At 44.4% G+C, this 20,566-nt stretch overlaps 1 protein-coding gene across 9 annotated transcripts in view; it reads right to left on the bottom strand.

The window, feature by feature from the left end:
• USPL1 (ubiquitin specific peptidase like 1) overlaps window positions 1–20,566 on the bottom strand; it is a 96,957-nt gene that overhangs the window by 69,924 nt on the left and 6,467 nt on the right. For 5 of the 9 annotated variants that reach the window (XM_029602632.1, XM_029602631.1, XM_029602634.1 and 2 more), the window contains 3 exons: window positions 19,037–19,207; window positions 17,985–18,113; window positions 10,341–10,980 (listed from right to left, as the gene is read on the bottom strand). In XM_029602632.1, the coding sequence (XP_029458492.1) occupies window positions 10,341–10,980; window positions 17,985–18,113; window positions 19,037–19,162 (895 nt within the window). In that variant the 5' untranslated portion in view covers window positions 19,163–19,207. The remainder of the gene's footprint in view (window positions 1–10,340; window positions 10,981–17,984; window positions 18,114–19,036; window positions 19,208–20,566) is intronic. The other 4 variants (XM_029602637.1, XM_029602636.1, XM_029602640.1 and 1 more) reach the window with 3 other exon arrangements.

Below are 20,566 nucleotides of genomic sequence, written 5' to 3'. Positions count from 1 at the left end.
CTTTATACAGGGATGGCAAGAAGATGGACTGATTCAAATGAATGTCCAAGACTTTCTTGGGCAAGAAGGAGGGAACAGTACACAGCTGTAATGCCCAAGTCACCCAAAGGAACAGCTCCCGGCAAGACAAGGCCTACAGCTCAGAAATCAGACGTGCAGAACATAACTCCACCAGGAACACAGTCTTCAAAGTCAACCACCACAAGGAAAGGTTATGCAGTGGTTGGAACGTAGGGCCCACCAAAAAGTCCAGCACCAAATTAAGATTCCACAATGGAACCGGTAACCTCAAGAGAGGCCTAAGCTGCTTCACTCCCTTTAAAAAAAAAACAACAAAAAAAAAACAGGTCACATCAGGTTAAGACAAGGAAACACCATTCACCAAGCCTCAAACAGGCAAGAGCCTCAACCTGCACCTTCAAGGAATTAAGTAAGGGCCAAGCCTTTATTCAATCCATCCTACAAAAAAAAAAAAAAAAATCCAGAATGAGAGGAATCTTAACTGAAAGAGGAAGAATACACCGGCTCCTCACACCAGACTTCAAAAACTCTCCAAACCTCCACACAAACCAAGGAATTGGAGAACTTGTGAGCTCGGAGTAAAGTGGCAATCAGCGCAGAGGAATAACCATGCTTTAAGAGGTGAGCCCTTTCAAGGGCCAAACCGTAAAACAGAATTGAGTCAGATCCTCATGAAGAACTGTTCCCTGCTGAAGTAGATCCACGTGTAGTGGCAGATGAAGAGGGGCCTCCACCAGGAGTAGTCACAAATCTGCATATCACAATGCCTGGGCCAATCCAGAGCCACCAGGAATACTTGCCCCCTGTGGCTTTTGATCTTCTGAATTACCCTGCCTAGCAAGAGCCACAGAAGAAAGGCATAAAGCAATCTAATCTTCTGGCCAGACCTGAATGAGTGTGTCTATTCCCAAGGACCACGGATCTCTCCTGAGATGGTAGAAGCGAGGAACCTTCACATTTTGAGAAGTCACCAGCAGGTCTAGGAACGGACGGCCCCAGCAATCCACAATCAGCTGAATCGACTGACAACACCTACACTCTAGGGTCCAGATTCTCCCTGCTGAGAAAATCCGCTCTTACGTTGTCTTTTCCTGCAATGTGAGAGGCTGAGATCATCTGCAGATGACCTTCCGCCCATTTCATCAGCTGGTCTACTTCCTGCTATACTTGCTGGCTCTTGGTTCCTCCCTGGCAATTGATATAGGCTACAATCATCACGCTGTCTGACATTATGCGAACCGCTTGTTTCCGCAGCCTATGGCTGAACTGCAAGCATGCCAGCCGAACTGCCCGGACCTCCAGGCGACTGATGTTCCAGCGAGACTCTTCAGCATTCCAGCAGCCCTGGGCTGCTAACTCCAGACAGTGAGCCCCCCCAACCATGGAGACTCGCATCTGTGGTGAGTACAAACCAGGCCAAGGGAACTCCCTTTTTTAGATATCTTCCTGCAACCACCAATGGAGGCAGAAGCAGAGCTGAACCACATAATCCTGAGACTGCAGGCTCCAACAATATAGCAGAGAGCACCGAAGAGGATGCATATGCACCCTTGCCTACGGCACCACTTCCAGGGTAGCTGCCATCAAGCAGAGTACCTGTAGATAGGACCACCTCGTTGGGCGAATGATGTTCATCAACTGACGCACTTGAGACATCACTCTCTGGATCCAAAGTTACGGTAGGAAAACTCTGTTCTGTCCCATGTTGAATCGGACCCCCAGATACTCCAACGACTGGAATGGCCGAAGATTGCTCTTGGTCAGGTTCACCACCCAACTGATCTCCTTATTACAGGAGATCACCTTGTGTGTCACCAGGCGACTCTCTTCCTGAGACTTGGCTCGAATCAGCCAATCGTCCAAATATGGGTGTACCAGGATTCCTTCTTTCCCCAAGGCTGCTGCTACCAACCACCATAATTTTGCAAAATGTTCTGGGAGCGGTGGCTAGACCAAAAGGCAGAGCCCAAAACTGATAATGGCGCCCCCAACACTACAAAGCATAGAAAGCGGTGTTTCAGTCGGATGAGAATATGAAGATAAGCCTCCGATACATCCAAGGAGGTCAGAAATACCCCCGATTGCAGTGTCATTTTTACCAAGCGTAAGGTTTCCATTCGAAAATGAGTCACCTTCAAGAGACCGTTGACCCTCTTGAGATACAAGATGGGATAAAAGGAGCCCTCCCTTCTTAGGCACAACAAAATAAATGGAATATCGCCCCATACTTTGAGACTTGGGTACCAGAACCACAGCTCTCAGTCTGAGGAGTCTGAAGCGTGAACTCCACTGCCTGCTTCTTCTGCAGGCAGTGGCAAGGGGACACCATGAACATGTCCCGAGGAATGCTGTGAAATTCCAGTGCACACCCTTCGCTTATCACGTCCAGAACCCACTGGTCCGATGTGATCTTGACCCACTTCCAACAAAAGAGAGAGACATTCCCATATTTCCTGTTCCAGAAAGTGAGTCGGCTAACCTTCATTGGGAAGATCCACCACCCAAGTCCGCTCCTCTCTTGGGCTGCTAGGGATGAAAGGACTGAAACTGCTGAAAGGCCAATCTTTTGTAGGGACAAAGTTGCCGGGAACCCCGGAAACGATCCCCTCATACCAAAGTGGCGCTATAACTGTTTCCTATCCTCGGGCAACCGAGACACTGGAGACTCGCCCCACTTACTGGCCAGTTTCTCCAACTTGCTCCCAAACAAGAGCAAGCCTTTAAAGGGCATCTTGCTAAGATTGGCTTTGGAAGCTGTGTCAACTGACCAATTTTGCAATTAGAGTTGATGCCTGGCCACAATCACCGAAGCCCCTCCTCTGGCTGAGGTCCATTCCAAATCACAGCCTGTGTCTACTAAAAAGGTGGCAGCAGGCTCCAAAAACGCTCTGGAATTCCCTCCACGCTCATCAACCTCCTGAGACACAAGATCTCGCCACTAGGGCGCATCAAGAAGCAATCTGTAAATTCATTGCCACTGCCTCAAAGGCTTGCTTAAGAATAGCCTAAATCCTTCTATCATATACATCCTTCAAGGCCGCTCCTCCATCCATGGAATAGTCGTCCGCTTAGATACAGCACATACCAGAGCATCCACTCTGGGAAAACGTAAACACTCTCTCAAGGCCAAATCCAGGGGTATAGGCCTTCCAATGTCCGACCCCCTTTAAAATTTCCCTCTGGGGCATCCCATTCCAGATCAATTCCTGGATGGCAACCATTACTGAAGAAAAACAGGAGGCTTTACGGAAGGAAACCAAAATGGGATTCTTCCTTGGTTCTGACATAGCATCCAAACCTGGAACACCCAGCTGTTTCAAAGTCTGTGAAATCAGGGCCGACAGTTCATCTCTATGAAATAACCGCAACATGGTTCAATACGGTTCCAGCCCTGGAGGAATTTCCTCATCTTCCAGGGAATCAGGATCAACCGCATCAGTGCCATCCGGATTCCTGTCGGGAACACCTGCAGGGAGCAGAGGCGAGCCCCAGCGCTTCCACCTGGCTCAGGGTTCAACCAGACAGAAATGGGGGGAAGCAGAGGACTGTGACTGAAGAAAGGCTTGTAAGCCTTGAAAACATTCCACCCAACAAAAAGTAGAACTGCCTTCACCAGCAGAGGAGCCAATCAAAGGAGAACCATGATCTGGCTTTACCCCAGTCAATGCCATGTCCAACCCATCATCAGAATGGGAAAAGTCAGGCTTAGCAAAATCCGAGGAAGACAACTCTCCCTAAGTGTCTGAGCATCGCTGACACAGGTTAGAAGCCAGGTCAGACTGAGAAGCCCTAATACGATAGGCAACACAAATAGGAAGACACTTAGGCTTCTTGCTTACCGGCGCCATCACTATGATAAACATGTGTTGGATCGGTCTGCGCTCAAAAATGAAACGCGCCCAAAAAATAAGTGCCTAGAAGAAAGTGTGGCAAGGCACACACACAACCTGTGTGCCAAGTTAAGCGAGTAAAAAGGTTTGTGCATGTAAAAAGCACGCCCAAAAATCGAGTGCACAATGCATGCGCAGAGCCGACACACTGTAGAACATGCACAAGAGTACACGAAAACAGCCGCTGTGGCCTACCACACGGCATGCAAGAAAAAAGCCCAAGTGCGGGCCCTAGCCCACCGGGGGCCACCCAATCCACCAGGCTGCCCAGTTCCCTAACCCCAACAGGAGCAGGAACAAATGTCGGCACGACACACCGAGAACAGAAAAAGTCCTGAAATCCCTCTCTCTCTGATTCAGGTAACATTCTTTTTTTTTTTTTTTTTTAAATCTTACCTGAGCTCAGCGCTTACCAGCCGCGTACAGAGACAGCCTCCGGCTACGGGGTGGGGTGGGGGGTGGGCATCTGCCATCACTGCAGCACTCGGCCTCCTGCACCCGCTGCCTTTCTGCTGAACTAGCAGCTAAGTCCATGCCGAGAAACCCAGATACCGGACCCCGGCAATCGCCTCAGAATACTCAACTGGGAAGGGATACCTTTTAAGTATCACCACAGTAGATCGGGGCTTTCTTTTCCTGAATTTACAATTTCAAATTTCTCCTTTCAAAAAGCTCAAAGCAATCCCCGTAGGGAGATGTACGTCCACCATTTGCTGGAGACAGAGAATACTGGCAGGCTGGAGTTACTGCAGGGTTATATATATACTGCGACATCAGCTTGCTCCATCTCCATCTGCTGGCAGGGGAGCATAAACCCACTGGTCCCAAGTCCATCTGTCTACACGTTAGGAAATGCAGCCATTCCCCCATTCTGGAACTACAAGTATCATTTCACCAGGATGCCGCTCTATTCACCTCAACACTCTGTGACCAAGGGCCACGGAGGGAACATGTACAGAAGAATCCCCCACGGCAAGGGCAGGACCAGAGCATCTAGTCCTTTTGCTCCATACTCCTGCCTGTGGCTTAAAAATCTGGACGCCTTGGTGCTCTGTCTCGATGCCATCAAATTCATGTGAGGGTACCACCCACCTGCCCTGAATGAAAATCGTAGCTTCCTTCTCCAGGATCTGCCAATTGAGAAAATCCACCTGAATGTTATCCACCCTGGCAATGTGAGACGCAACCAGAACTGATAGGTGTAGTTCTGCCCAGCGAAACGATTCCAGAGCCTCTTGCAAGCCCAGACGACTTTTTGTTCCCCTGATGCTGCAGCGGAAGGGCTGTCCGGGGCATTGAGGGACCTGGACCACTAGCTATCTAAGCCCCTTCATGAAATTAGATGTAAGCTTCCAAAAAGGGTCACCAAACCCCCTGCTCATCTGCCTCTACCAGGGAGGATGGTCCTGCCAGGCAGCTGATGACCCCCGTGAGGACTGCTCCTAACACTTATGGTTTGTTTTTTTTAAACTCCAGACTGCAGGTTTTATACCTCTACTATCTGCTGGAGACAGAAATACTGAGGGACTACAGGTGGCATACTAGGTTAAGTAGTGATGTCAGTAAATCTTTTCTTCTCCGTCTCCATCTGCTGGTAGGGAAGCAAAATTCAGGCAACTGGACTAATCTGCTATGTATTCCTGTTTTCTTCATGCTCTCATACTGTTTTGCAGCCCATTCCACCACCAACCCCCCCCCATCAAGAATTGCTCCCTTCCATCTCTATGCCCTACATGCTTAAGTCTACACTTTATTTACATTGAAATTTAATTGTCAGACTCGTTATTGTCCCTGAAGTTCTTAGCTCACTCATCTTTTCTACTCCATCTAATACTTAACATTTGTATAGCACTACATGATATATGCAGTGCTGTACAAACATACAAAAACAAAAGACCCTTCTCAGTAGAGTTTACAATCTAATAAACATATAAACATACAGGATAAGAGACTTGGGATATTTCATAAAGCAAGGCGATGGTTAAAAAAAAGAAAAGTTAGTTAAGACTAAAATCAGACAATTGGGCATAAAAGATTTAAAAGCAGTTTCAAAAAAGGTGGGTCTTTAGATTGGATTTAAACACAGCACCTGAAGTTTCTACCCTGTTGCAGATAACATCTACAAAAAGTCAAACCATTCCCACCAATACTCATTTTTTTATTTATTTTACTTATACGCTTTTATATACCGAAATTTAGCTAGAGGCCTTCACTCCGGTTTACATGTAAATCAACGAATGTAATGCCATCTGTAAAAATATTAAATAGAATTGCACAGACAGGACCTATCCTTGGCACATCACCATGATCTCCTTTTCCTCAGAGTGAACTCCAGTTACCACTACTCTGTTCCCTATTGCTCAACTAGCTTCTAACAAATTTACTACTTTAGGACTCATGTATAAGATGCTCAGTTACTCCTGTGTAGAACAATGTCAAAAGCTTTAGTGAAATCCAAGCTAATTCTATGGTTATGCAGTCAAAAACTGACCAGTATTGACTTGACCTTCATTTCATTTTATTATTCTTAATATCCTGCTTGTTAAACATGTTATCCTTCCTCTGGTAAAAACATGCTGCCTTGAATGAAAGTGAATGTATTATTTGTTATACTGATTTTCCACACATCACCAAATCTGTTTACCATCATACAGATTTTTCACCCATATACCTAATTTTACAAAATAAATAAATAAGATCTGTAACCTGCCAAATTCAAGATACATTGAGTAACTACTAAAGGGAGGACAGCAATCTACCCAAAACTGAGATCAAACTGAATGGCTGATAGCTACAGATATCTCTCTATTATCACTGGAGAGAGAAATATCTGCCCATCTCAAAAGACAGCATGTCAGTGAACCAATCAAAACTTTTCAAAGCATCTTAGTATGTTAGGATATATCCCATCTAATCCTAATGCCTTGCAAGCCATCTCCACTGTAAATGCTGCATCTACTTCTATAACACAGACAACTCTGCCATCTATGGGCCTTCTCCAAACCCTTCTGTGGTAAATACTGAACACTAAGGATGTGCATTAATTTACATGTTTCAGTAATTGGTATATGTAATTGATTTTTTTTTTTTAAAGTACAACCTAAATGCATAAAATTTTACGTGCACAAAAATGACATGTACACGCATAAACTTATTAAAATAAAAAAGCTCCAAAAAAACAAAACAGAAGACTAAATGAATGAACAGAACCAAAAATGTGCTCATGTCCCTATTGAATACAGGTATTTTATTCAGTTTTTCTTTAATCACCCTCATTTTCCTCCTTTTCACCTCCCAGCCTTACAATCCTACCTCTTTTCCTTTCACTAATATCTAGTTCTCTTGCTTAATTCTCTTATCTTTACCTTTTATTGTCCCGACTACCATTCCCTTCTTCCCTAATCTTTCCCATTCTATAACATGCCTTGCATGTTTTAAACACTAAGCTTTTTGCTCCTTTATAAGCCACTTCTTTTGAAAAACAAGAGTTTCATTTTCCTAATATAAAGCTTTGCTGCCCTTGGAACAGTTCTCAGACGAAATCTAGATCTTTCCCACTCTGCCAGTGTCTCCCTAAACTATTCCCCAACCTTAAGAAAAGTGATCTTACCTTTACTTTTATATTAAAACACACTCTGGTGACTGTTGGAAAACATTTTCCCTATTTGAAGTACTTTGTAAGCACCTTGCACAGAGTCCAGAGCCTCCCTGTTTCTAACCAATTCTGGAACCAGGACACTGCAGGTGCATCTGGAAGATTGTATTTTTCCCCTTTCATTGTAATCAGATATCTTTGACTAAATTTGTATACAGCTCTTCTGCCCATGCTGAAGATCACACTTTTGTAAATGGAGCGCCATATCCCCTCTCTCAGAGAGCCTATAAAAGTGCCTTCTGCCTTCACCATGCACCCTGCATTCCCATTGCTTTAATGTTACTTTTTACATTACCTTTCTTGAATAGATTATTGCCTGGTATGGCTATATTCCAGTCATGAGACACTACACTAGATTATTGCCTAGTATGGCTATATTCAGTCATGAGACACTACACCAGATCTATGTAACTGCAACAAAATCTAAACCTGTCTCAGTTTCTGAGGCTAGGCGGTCTGGGATTTTATTACTCTAACTATGAGCATTTGTGCTCAAAGCCTTCTAGATATTTCTCCTTCCTTCTTCTTCCCTCTACTTATATCCACCTTTTCCTCCTTTTTTTTTTTTTTTTTACACAAGTGAATTAATAGAAAGCTCAACTTGAGCGTGGTTTTTTGTTTTGTTTTGTTTTTTGCATTTATCTTGTTTGTTTGCTTGTTGTGGCAGCCCAATTACATCAGTTTTCCATTGCCAACTCCCACATTTAGTTTAAACTTTTGTTTGTATATGATGCAAGTGGTTTACCTAGGACCTTGGTTCCCTCAGATGCAGGTCACTACTATTAAGTCTTTATCCATCCAAGTGGAACCCAGGACCCCAAAAATTCCAAAACTCTCCTTCTTACAGCAGCTCTTCAACCCTGTGCTGTAAGTTCCTTTTGTGATCTAACCTGTTCTTGTTTTTTGTTTTTTTTTTTTTTACCATGTATAGGTAACACCTAAAGAAAAGTGACTACTCTTGACAGCTAAGACCCTCCCCTCATTTTCTGAGTTTCTTTTGTATAACACTGTTGAAATTTTTAAGCAGCTAGTTAGCTTATGTGAAGAATATTGTACCGTGATAGAAAGTATTGAAGCAGAGAATCACTGATATTATTAGTGTAATTATTTGATATAAGGCCTATAAATTCTGAGAATAAATACGTTTTTTCTTAGCCTGCTTGCAATGAAAAACAAGACATGAGATCAGATATATTAAAGAGCAATTTCTCAGGAGGCTAACTGTGCAGATATCAGAGGAAAACAGGATAGTAGCTATTTGGCCACACCTAACTGCTTGCTGATGTGATAAGAACAGACAGTTGGGGCCTTGGGCCTCAAGAACACATGGGAGTATCCCAGAGGAAAACTGAAACTAGGACAAAGGTCAGCAAAATCAACATAAAAAGACCTACTTCAAACTGTTTGAAATCAGAGAAAGGACAGTTCACAAGAAGATCTTTTGAACATTACCCGTCGTTAATGCAGTGCCTGTTGAGCTGTTGCTCGTTTCCCAGCACTGTTTTCCCAGATTTCCAAAGATATATGAGACTCACATTGGGAACTGCGAGGGGAAGTATTTTTGTGTATATTCCTTAATGCAAACTCTTATCTTGTATGCTTATTCTCAGACTTATAAGTATAAATTTCTATAAATAAAGTGTATTGTGTAATCTATGACAAAATAATCACTAATTTTCCTACCCACTACAAACACTGACTTGGGTTCCTAAGTAGACTATGCCACCTTCATTCTGCTCCAGCAGTTCTATTCTTTGTATGGCTGCTAGTTGTAGTATTTCAGTAGACATTTAATGGTCATCTCCCTTTAATCCTGCCCCAAATCCATTCCTGTAATGATCCCAACAGATGGTGTTTCCTCCTCTTCTGGAATTCTCTACCACTATTCGAGTACTCTGTGCATCTTCAGTTTTCACTCTCTACTACAGCTGTCTGCAGGAGTTATGTGGTAGCGCTGATTGGGGGAAGTGCAACTTATAGCCCTTGTCCTACCTTACACTCTACTATAATCGTAAAGTATTCCTCCTTTTCATCTCTTATCACTGCCTCTCACTAAGATTTCTTTGTCCCATCTTAGTCTTTTGCCTTCTTCTCCATCTGTCCTATCTCCTCTTGATTTTTCTCACTCTATGTTCTTTTGCCTTAACTTCCTGTTAATAACACAGAATATTTTGAGACTGAGCTACTCCTGCTTTTACTTTGAGCTAAATTAGGTATACCATAAAATCAGAGCTTTTATTTTTTCAGGATTTTACAAGCCTGAAGGGAGACAACTTTCTGCTGTTGTCCCTTAGTTGCTGCAGAAAAATGGTTTCCAAAATCTGCAGAAACTGCTGTAGCTACTAGCTACAACTTGGCATGCCTGTGACTTGCAAAAATATCATCCCTGGAAAACACAAGCCCTACTTACAACATCCAAAGTCCATGTCTCTTCTTTAAGTATGCCCAATTATCTCAAAGTACAAACTGCAGTTAACAGTGAGACTATGGGAATCCTAACCAATTCCTTGATTTTCAACAGTCTTGAACTAGTTTCTAAAATGGTGCTTTTACAGCAAAGATTCAGAATTGATCAACTACAATACTGATGCTTGTTAGTTGTACACTAAAATTTAGCCACATGGCAAAAACAATGCCATAAAAAATATGTAGTAGATGCCTAACAGATTAAAAAAACAAAACAAAACAGAAAAACTGATCATTCCCATCCCAGGCCAGTATTCTACCAATGAAACAGATGTAAGAAAAATGAGTTTACGCTTCTATTCACATACCTTTCATGGGACAGCCAGCAAGCAGTGCACATGCTTTGTTATATTCTGTGAACAGCTTCTGGACTACTGATTCATCATCTCTGGGGTATGCTTCAGTCACAGTTTTCTTTAGTATGACTGACTGCACCAATGCTGACAAAATGCAATCTAACCAGCAGAGCGAATATTTGTTCTGCCATTGGAGAAAGAAAGGAGGTGGAACCAGCTGGGATCTAGGGATCTTCTCTGCAACTTGAGACTGAACATTACATAGCTCAAGCTTTGGGGAAAGGAGTTCAGACGTAGACTGAATGTTCTCAGGAGAAATTTCTGGAGCCACATCAATGGTGCATGCTGCTTCCACTGCCATACTCTGCTCCAGGGAAACTCCTGGCTCATAATGCTCAAGCTGAATGTCCTGTAACAAATCAAGTGAGCAGGGCTCACTTTTCTGTAAGTTATTCCCATTCTTTTCAGAGATAAGTTCAGCATTCAAGGTGCAGTCTGCACCAATCGAAGTGTCAGTCCTGAGCTGTTTCGAGCATGGTTCAGAAGATGTGGTTTTTAAGATCTTCCTCTTCGTCTGACTCTGTTGGGGTTGACTGTTTTCTGTATCAGGATTGGTTATGAGATTTACTGGTTTACCCAATGGATAGATGCACTGAGAGGGAAAAAAAATACACAGATTTTTCTATTTTTAATGCATTATGACAAAAACCTGTGAGAACTAAAATATGCATTTTATTATGTAATGTTATACTTCAAATAGATGAGTTTACATATACCAGAGATTTCTCCAGATTTGTCCCATTTTGTGACAAACACTGTGCATAATTCTTACCTGCGGGCTTTGCACCAATTCTGAAATCGAAGGAACATACATACTTTTGCCCTTCAAACTTGCAGCAGGTTCATAGTACACGTGGTCATTTGCACCTGTTCTTTCTGCAGGTAGTTTTTGCTGGAAAAGTGTGCATGAAGACTGGAAAATTCTACCTATGCAAGTACATTTCCTCCCCTGACCAAACACACTTACTGAGGATGCCTCCTCTCGATGCAGCCCAAAGTATTTGCATTTGGGAAAAAACATGCATTGAGGAAGGGCAATTTTCAGATACACTAAGTAAATCGCTTTAAGAATTGGCCTCTTCATATCTACAGTCCTCTGCACAACTTTACCAGGCAATGCAAAAGAAAGTTTAGATATATTCTGTAATAATCTAGGAAGATAAATTTTGTCTCCTGCCCCTTTATAATTAAGCATCCGAGTCATGCACAGCACTTCCTGTGCAGTCCTTTTAATGGAGTAATACATCTGACAGGAGCAGAGTGCTGCCCGAAACTTTGGAGTGGCAGGGAGGATATAAGAGCTGCTTAAGATGAAGCAGTCACAGAGTACAAGAGATGCCCATTTGGAAGGGTATGTCTTTACAAAACTTACAATTTTTAATGCTTACAGTATAGCAAATCTTAGTAGAACCATCAGCCTAGGCAAAGCAGGAAGCCTTCCCTAGGGCTGATCCCTGTAGTAACCTTTTCTTCCAGCACAGGGTGCTGATGAATCTGTCATGTGCCCAGAAAATGGATCTCCTAGAAAGGCACTTCATTTGCATTCTACAATAATTGCATTCTACTAGCTTTACAGTAGCTCTCATGATGTTGCCACATTTCTAAAGTGACTCCCAAACAGAAAACATTTGGTAAATGATGCTTCAGAGTCTATAGTAACATTTCAGAATGTTTTTTCTTTATATCAGCATGGTTAATGTCCTGGACCATTACTGCCAATGCTAATCAGAAAACTCCATTCCTGGGCCAGGCTGGTCATTCAGTGGCAGTGCTCTTCAGTTTAATTTCTGAATCTGCCCTTCTGCACTACAGCTCAGCTAGGGATGGAAATGCTACAGAGGCAGCATTCCCAGCCCCTTGGGTGTAGGAGAGTTTTGCGTCATGTTGGCTAGATGTAAAGCCCATGATACAGTGTTCTGGATGGTGCCATGTTGTATGGCTCTCAGATTCAGAACCATTGCTGAAATGACCAGATTAGGAATAGTGGAAGGGTGTGTATTAAAAGAGGGGAATAAAAGGAAAAGGGAAATTATGAAGCAAAAAGGAAAAAAAAAAAAGAAGCACCAATTCCTGGTTGATCTGATTTCCAGCAGAACAGTGACCCATACTAGCAAGCCCAAGACTAGCACCGGAGAGAGCTAACTTAAAGCTCAATTCCTGCTTCTGCCTAAATGATACCATTGTAATGACAAACATACAGCCAGAAGAAAAACAGACTATACATGCTGTATCCCTGGAGCTCTGCCAATGGATACTGCCACCTGATCTACCAAAACTGCATCTGCAGTCGGTCATTCCTAACTAGGAACTTTTGTATGGTACTAGCAAAATCTGATGAAACCCAAGGAGGGAAATAAAAAAATTAAAAAAAAAAAAGGAAAATTAGTTTCTTACCTGATAATTTTCATTCCTGTAGTACCACGGATCAGTCCAGACTCCTGGGTTTTGCGTCCCTCTAGCAGATGGAGACAGAGAAGTTTTCAAAACAAAACTCCGCCTTATATAGGATGATGCCACCTACAGTCTGGCTGTATTATTCAATGTCAAAGCAGAATAGCTCTCAAAAAACCACCATAACTATGTACAATAACCCTTCAACAAGAAAAAGAAATAATAGGTTCACTTAACCCTCCCGAAGACCAAACTGTACAGGCTTACCACGCAGCAAATATGCCGAGCTTAAAGCCTCTTTCAACCAGTGCAAAATCGTAGCTTTCGATGCCATATTTCCTCGTTTCGGACTAGTCCACAGCACAAAAAGATGGTCCGTCACACGAAACGCGTAACTTCCAGATAACGCAACAACGCCCAAACATCCAGCTTCCGTAAGTCTTTAAACACAGGGTCTGACCGGTCCAAAACGGGAAACGACGGAAGCTCCACTGACTGATTCACGTAAAAAGCAGACACCACCTTCAGAAGAAAGGACGGAACCGTCCGCAAGGACACACCAGAATCTGAAATTCTCAGAAACGGCTCCCTGCAGGATAGAGCCTGGAGTTCCGATACCCTGCGAGCAGATGTGATAGCGATAAGAAAAATCACCTGTAACGTGAGATCCTTTATTGTAGCCGTTTTCAGAGGTTCAAAGGGCTGAGAGAACCAAGTTCAGATTCCAAGAAGGACAAGGGTGCCTGATCGGGGGGACGTAAAAGCTTTGCCCCCTTTAGAAATGAGCCACATCAGGGTGAGCAGCCAACGCCACACCTTGAATGGAACCGCTCAAACAACCAAGAGCTGCCACCTGAACCCTCAGGGAACTACACGATAAGCGCTTGGCGAGTCTGGATTGTAAGAAACCTAAAATATCTGACACCGAAGACAGAGTAGGAACAATCGCCTGGTCCACGCACCAAGATTCAAAGATTCTCCACACGCGCACATACGCGAAAGTTGGTGGATGTCTTGCGTGACCGGAGAAGTGTTGCCACCACAGCATTCAAATACCCTTTGCTCCTCAGGCGGCGTCTCTCTAAAGCCATGCTGCTAGACAAAAGCGATCGACCTCTTCCAAACACACGGGCCCTTGATGGAGAAGGTCCAACAGCTGTGGCAACCGCAAGGGACCCACTACTGCCAGATTGACCAGAGCCGCAAACCAAGGCCGTCTCGGCCACTCTGGAGCTACAAGGATGACTTCTGCTGGGTGTATCTCAACTCTCCTGAGCACGTTGCCTATCAGCGGCAAAGGAGGGAATATGTACAGCAGCATGTCGGTCGGCCAGGGCAGCACCAGGGCATCTACCCCTTCTGCTCCTGTTTCTCTGCGACGACCGAAGAAGCGCGGAGCCTTAGTGTCCTGAAACGTTGCCATGAGATCCTTGCGGGGTACGCCCCACGTGTCACATATGAGCTGGAAAGCTTCGCCTGCGAGCTCCCATTCCCCGGGATAGAGGCGGTGCCAACTGAGAAAATCCGCCTGTACGTTGTTGACTCCTATGTGAGACGCTGCAATACTTACTAAATGCTTCTCCGCCCAGCTGATCAGCTGCCGTGGCCACTGGCTGGCTCTTGGTTCCCCCTTGGTGATTGATATAAGCCACCGTGGTCGCATTGTCGGAAAGAATTCTGACTGACTTCCCCTGGAGGAGAGGGTGGAACGCTTGCAATGCTAACCACACTGCCCTGGTTTCCAGACGATTGATCGACCACCAAGATTCTTCCTGGGACCATTGTCCCTGCACAGACTTCCTCAGGCAAACCGCTCCCCAACCGGAGAGGCTGGTGTCTGTGGTAACCACTGTCCATTTGGGCACCTCCAGAGGAACTCCTTGGGATAAGTTGTCAGAGATAAGCCACCAATCAAGACTGGAGCACGCCGTATCCGTAAGAGGGAGAGGTAAATGAAATCATTCGGAGACTGGATTCCAACGTGAAAGCAACGCTGACTGTAAAGGACGCATATGAACAAAGGCTCAGGGCACCAGCTCCAGGATGGAAGTCATGGAGCTGAGAACCCGCAAATAATCCTGCACTCTGGGGAGATGGTTGGCCAACGAGGTAAGGAATACTCTCCCCTGTTGAGTGTCGAATAGAGCTCAAAAAACTCCAAAGACTGGGTGGGCACCAGTCTGCTCTTGGCTAAGTTGATCACCCAACCCAGTGATCGCAGGAGTTGAAGCACTTTGCGAATTGCCAACTGGCTGAGCGACTCTGACTTTGCACGAATTAGCCAATCATCCAGGTATGGATACACCAGGAACCCCTCTCTGCGCAGATGAGCCGCCACCACAACCTTACTTTGGTAAACGTTCTAGGCGCAGTGGCAAGACCGAAGGGCAAAGCTCGAAATTGAAAATGATGACCCATCACAGACAACCTCAGAAACCTTTGGTGGTCAGCCCAAATGCCTATGTGAAGATACGCTTCCGTTAGGTCCAGTGATGCCAGAAACTCTCCTTTTTTTACCGAGGCAATGACTGACCGTAAATTCTCCATGCGAAAACATGGCACCCTGAGGCAGCGGTTTACGCACTTCAAATCCAGAATGGGTCGGAAGGACCCCTCTTTTTTGGGGACTACGAAATAAATGGAATAACGCCCTTTTCGCTGCTCCGCCTGAGGAACCGGGGTGATGGCGCAGAGTTGCAGAAAGTATTGCAAGGTATCTTGTACTGCTTGTCGTTTCTCTTCGTAACCGCATGGGGAGACCAGAAACTGCTCTGGAAGGCGGTGTGCAAAATCTAAAGCACAGCCTTGATTTATCACAGTAAGGACCCACTGGTCCAACGACACCTTGACCCATTCCTCGTAAAACAGGGACAATCTGCCCCCGACAGCTGGAACAGAGGAATGGGTCTGCGTCCCTTCATTGGGGAGACTTGGCCCCAGATGTGGACTGGGTAGCCCCGGTTCTGCCAAAGCGTCGGCCACAAAAAAGGGCTAAGACCAGGACTGTTGGCAACCGGATGCTTGCCAAAAGGAAGAAGGTGGAGCTCTGGACGGACGAAATCTCCGATTCCCTCTGAATCGAGACTGTGAAGAAAAGGAGCCCCTCGACTTGGGCCTATCCTCTGGCAGTCTGTGAACCTTGTTCTCACCCAGGGATTGAATCATAGCCTCGAGGTCCTTGCAAAAAAGCAATTTACCCTTGAAAGGCAATGACCCCAACTGAGCCTTGGAGGAAACATCCGCCGACCAGTTTCTTAACCACAGGAGCCAATGTAACTGCTGAACCCAGTGAAGGCCCGCTCATAAGGCAAAATTGCCTGCACTCCCAGTGCCAAGACTTCAAAAATTTTCTTGAGCTGCAGCTCCAACTTTCTATCCTGCAGGTCCTTCAGGGCTGTAGCATCCGTAACCGGGATTGTGGTCTTTTTGGTGACTGCGGACACCGCCGCATCCACCTTAAGCACCCGCAGTATGTCAATTGCTTCCTCCGGAAGAGGATTTAAGCTTATCCATAGCCTTGCTAACTTTCAATCCCAGATCCGGGGTATCTCATTCTCTACATAGCAAGTCCATGGCAGAAAAATGAAGGAAAGGAAGTAGCCGGGCCCCTAAGACCCAACACCACTGGGTCCATGGCCCCTAGCCTGGACTCCTCTGGTGGCTCATCTATGCCTAGCTCTCAGAGTATGGCAGGGATAAGCCAACTCCTCCATCCTAAACAGACGGACCACCTTAGGGTCATCTCCTTCCACAATGTGAGAGCCTCGTGCTGGATCCTGTGGATGTTGATCAAGGTCTGTATCCACCCCCATCGGAGGCTTGCCCTGCGGGTCCTGGTCTCCTGGGTCCGTATCCTGACCCGTGGAATCAGTATCGGTCTGATGAGCCCCTGTACGCAAAGGGCGCTTAGCTTTGGAGGACCCACAGACTCCTTTAGTCTTAGACCGCTTTCGAGAAAGAGACTTAAGACCACTGGAGGAAGTTTTACCCCCAGCCTGCAGCTTCCCTTCCTTCCTGGCTTCAAAAGCCTTATGGAGAAATAAAATAAACTCCGAGAAGAAGAAGGAAGAGAAGGAGTCAGAAGCCCCCTCGGGGCTATCCTCCGTTGCAGGAGAGAAAGGCTGTAAAGGTTCGCTCCCTCCAGGAAATTCTGGCTGAGGAGAGAGGCGGGAGAATCCCCTCCCCCATAGCTGCAAGAGTTGCTGATCTAAAAGACTCCAAAATGGTCTCCGTTCCCATGCTCAGCCAGAACAGATCTGCCTCAGCTGATGTTGGTGCAGCTAACACTGAAGGAGCTCGGGCAGCCTTGCCTTTAACCATTTTCGCGGCCCTGGAGGATCCCCCCCCCCGGGAAGACACGCCGAGCATAGCCCCTCCTGAGAAAGACGCGCATGGGCCGAGCCACATGCGCGGCACGCAGACAAGCACGGCATCGGGCAGCGGGCCTGAGAAAGCTAAAATGCAATTCTGTAAAAAACAGAAAAATAATCGCGGTCCGCCCAAGCGCCGAGTCAGAGAGGGAAGAGAGAGCCGCAGCACCAGTGACCCTGACAGAAAATTAAAAAAAAAATTTTTTTTAAAGACTTGCCCAGCAGTGGTCCACGGTCCTGATCCGGCAGGGTGGAGTGAACCGGGATCCCGAGTGTTGCACCCAGAGCTGCTAGCTTGGAGCAAGAAGGCCCTCGACTCTGTAATACAGCTGCCTCAACAATCAGCGGGGGATGGTCCCCTCAGGACCTTACAAACCCCCTGGGAGGCTCAGGACAGAAACTGCTTTTTTTTTTTTTTTTTTTTAAATCAAAGAAAAAAGTTTTACAGACCAAAAACTCTCAGAACTCAATACTCTAACTCCAATGAGCAACCAGCACAGACTGTAGGCCTTGCACCTCCATCTGCTGGAGACAGAGAAATACTGCCGGACTGTAGGTGGCACCATCCTATATAAGGTGGAGTTTTGTTTTGAAAACTTCTCTGTCTCCATCTGCTCGGGGGAGGGGGGGGGGGCACAAAACCCAGGAGTCTGGACTGATCTGGGTACGTACAGGGAAATAGATTTAAAAGAAGGCTAAAATAAAGTCTGAAAAAGCTCTGATTACTTGTGCTTTAAACTCAGAGATTTTGAAAAAACTAAAGGCATAGAAATCAAATCATTTTTCTCCCTTAGCAAGCAAATACAAAATATGCACGAGCAGCATCAGAGTGTACCTGTGGGTTTTCACATAGACAAATGGATTCGCTGAAACTGATGCGGTATGTCCGTAAAGCCTGCTTCTGTCCCTTTAGTCTGCAAGCTGGGCAGTACTCTTCTGAACCTGTTCTACAGATATTGTAACCCTAAAAAATACAAACTCTACATCACTTTCACTAGGACGTTCAGGCTCTTAAAAGAAATGTGTTACATGGAAACATAAAAGTAAAAACTGCACTTTTTCATATTACATCACATCCTTTACTATCAAGAGTATCAGAACAATACTCACAGAAAGGATTTTTTCTTTTTCTTTTTTTTTTTTAAAGGAAGAAAAATGCAGCAACAGTTTCACTATTTAACCAAAAAGATCTTGCTCTGCAGACCAAAGCTCAGTTGCTAAGTGTGTGCGGCAAGAAGAATCAGCATTACACAATTCAACAAAACATGAACAGCCACAGAGAGAACCCCCTGGGTTGGAGAAAGGCACCCCGATCTGTTGGCAGTGAGCTGGATCCTGGCATGTGAAAGCCATTCTGACACCACTCCCTCCTCTCCCAGCAGAGAAACCTGCTGCAGAGTGTCAGCATATCAAAACAGCAGGGAAAGCGAGAAGGTGAAAGACGGCACTGGTCTAGGATTCCTTGTTTGTTCGTTTAAAGAATCCTAATTTGTTTTTGTTTTTTTGGCATATTCAAGTTAACTGTTTCTGAATGTTACAATTCAAATTGCCTCTTTTCCACTTTAAGTGGGATGGCTGCTTTTCTCATTTTTAGAGAAAAAGGTTGTTCATTTTGTTTGCAATTAGTCAACAGGTGCCAATGATGACAAACCCTAACCATCACAAGCCAACAACTCACTTCAACAGCAAAATGCAGTAAGATTCAAGATCAGTTTAAATCCAGAACAATTTTTCGCCTTTTTCATAAGATTTCCGTGGTACATACAACCAAATTATTAAAAGTATACACCAAATTGGAATCTCTACAAAAAAAAAGTAGCAGAGAAAAAAAAAATGCATAACAGAAAAAAGTTCCTTTGCACACTTGTAGAAAAAAGTTTCACTGACTTTTCCCAAGTACCCCACCATGTGGAGTGTAGATATCCCTATACCAGGACCTTGTCCAAACACTGACAACTCAGTTCCAGTCTTCGGTGAGGCCATCTTTCTGAGCCATTGGCTAACCTGAGTCATGTCACGTCTAACATATCAACACCATTAACGAGTTTCCAAAGAATCCTGCAAAAAATAAATAAATAAACAAACAGGGAACAAAACAGTTATATAAAAGTCACATTTTACTGGGCGCCATAAAATTATTCTATATTTTATCTTCCCAAGTTACTAAATTTTGGAAGAAAGTCTTTAGATGACACCTATAGGCTAGCCAGAGTGGCTCTCAATGACCTGCAAGCAGACTCCAAGTCCAAGCTGCCACTGAAGTACTTTCCCAATGCGAGAGAAAACAGGCAGCTTTGCACAACTTGCTAGTCAGATCAGGGCATGCCGCTCATTGAAGGCCGCAAACAGGACGCATTTATATCTGAGTATATTTCACCTAAGCCATTAATTTCCAAATTTTGCTTAACTCAAAACCAAACCTGTTTGTGGCCCGTGTGGATCAGAGCCAAGAACCCTCAAGAAAATGAGAACAAAAAAAGTAAAGATAAAAGAGCAGCAGTGTATAGAAAAACAAAAGATACTTTGACTTTTCCTCTTTTCCCATATCCAAAACCTTCCAGAAGCCCAGTGCATGAGAGAATATTCTGTTTTGCATTCTGAAACCCATCACCGTCCATTTTCTTTTCTTCAAGGCAAGGAGATCCATCTCATTTATTTAACCTTTAAGCACAGGCAAAAGGAGTAGAATAAGCATTGCAGAAGTCAGAGATCCTTATTCTCCAAATTTCTCCTGAAATGTGCTTCAGGAGAAAAATGTGAATAAGAAACCCTGACTCACTCTTGCCTTGGGGCAAGTGACTATGGGGAAAATAATTAAACTGCCCACGTTGATGCAAACCCCATCAGTAGTTTTTGCCTATGGATGTTTACACTAATAATCAGAGAAAATCTATAGGAATAATTTAGCTATAATACCTAAGAAAAAAGTACCCAAAAGAAATCTGTGCTTTTTCTGCAGGTATTTTTTCCTGGGGAAACAAAAATCACACAGAATTTTGAAAATCAACAACTATGCATGTTTCCTTTCCCCAATCTAAACTTTTCCTCAGGAACTCTTCTAAACAATACGGATAAATAGATGTTTTGTTGGAAAATGCATTGTTTTACCATTTGAGGATGGGTATTATTCAAATTGGCTTTGATTATTGTCCTCCCCATTACCTTGTCTCTCAGTTTAAACTGCAGACAAATATAATTGCTCTGTCTGAATATAATCACTACATGAAAGCCATATTGTAAGGCTGTAAATGGCATAGACAACTATTATACCATGTGTGTTTCAGGAATGGAAAAATGTTTACCATGATCTCTTCTGACATCTGACTCTGCTAGCATTCCTTGAAAAGCAAAATAGCAAGATAAAGACATGTTGAAGTCCATATTCAAAAGCATTGAGCCGGATGACTGAGAAGTTAG

This window comes from Rhinatrema bivittatum, chromosome 5 (assembly GCF_901001135.1).
Source record: "Rhinatrema bivittatum chromosome 5, aRhiBiv1.1, whole genome shotgun sequence".
Classification (NCBI taxonomy): domain Eukaryota; kingdom Metazoa; phylum Chordata; class Amphibia; order Gymnophiona; family Rhinatrematidae; genus Rhinatrema; species Rhinatrema bivittatum.
The sequence above is the reverse complement of the archived record's forward strand: the minus strand, read 5'-3'. Positions and strand labels throughout refer to the sequence as shown.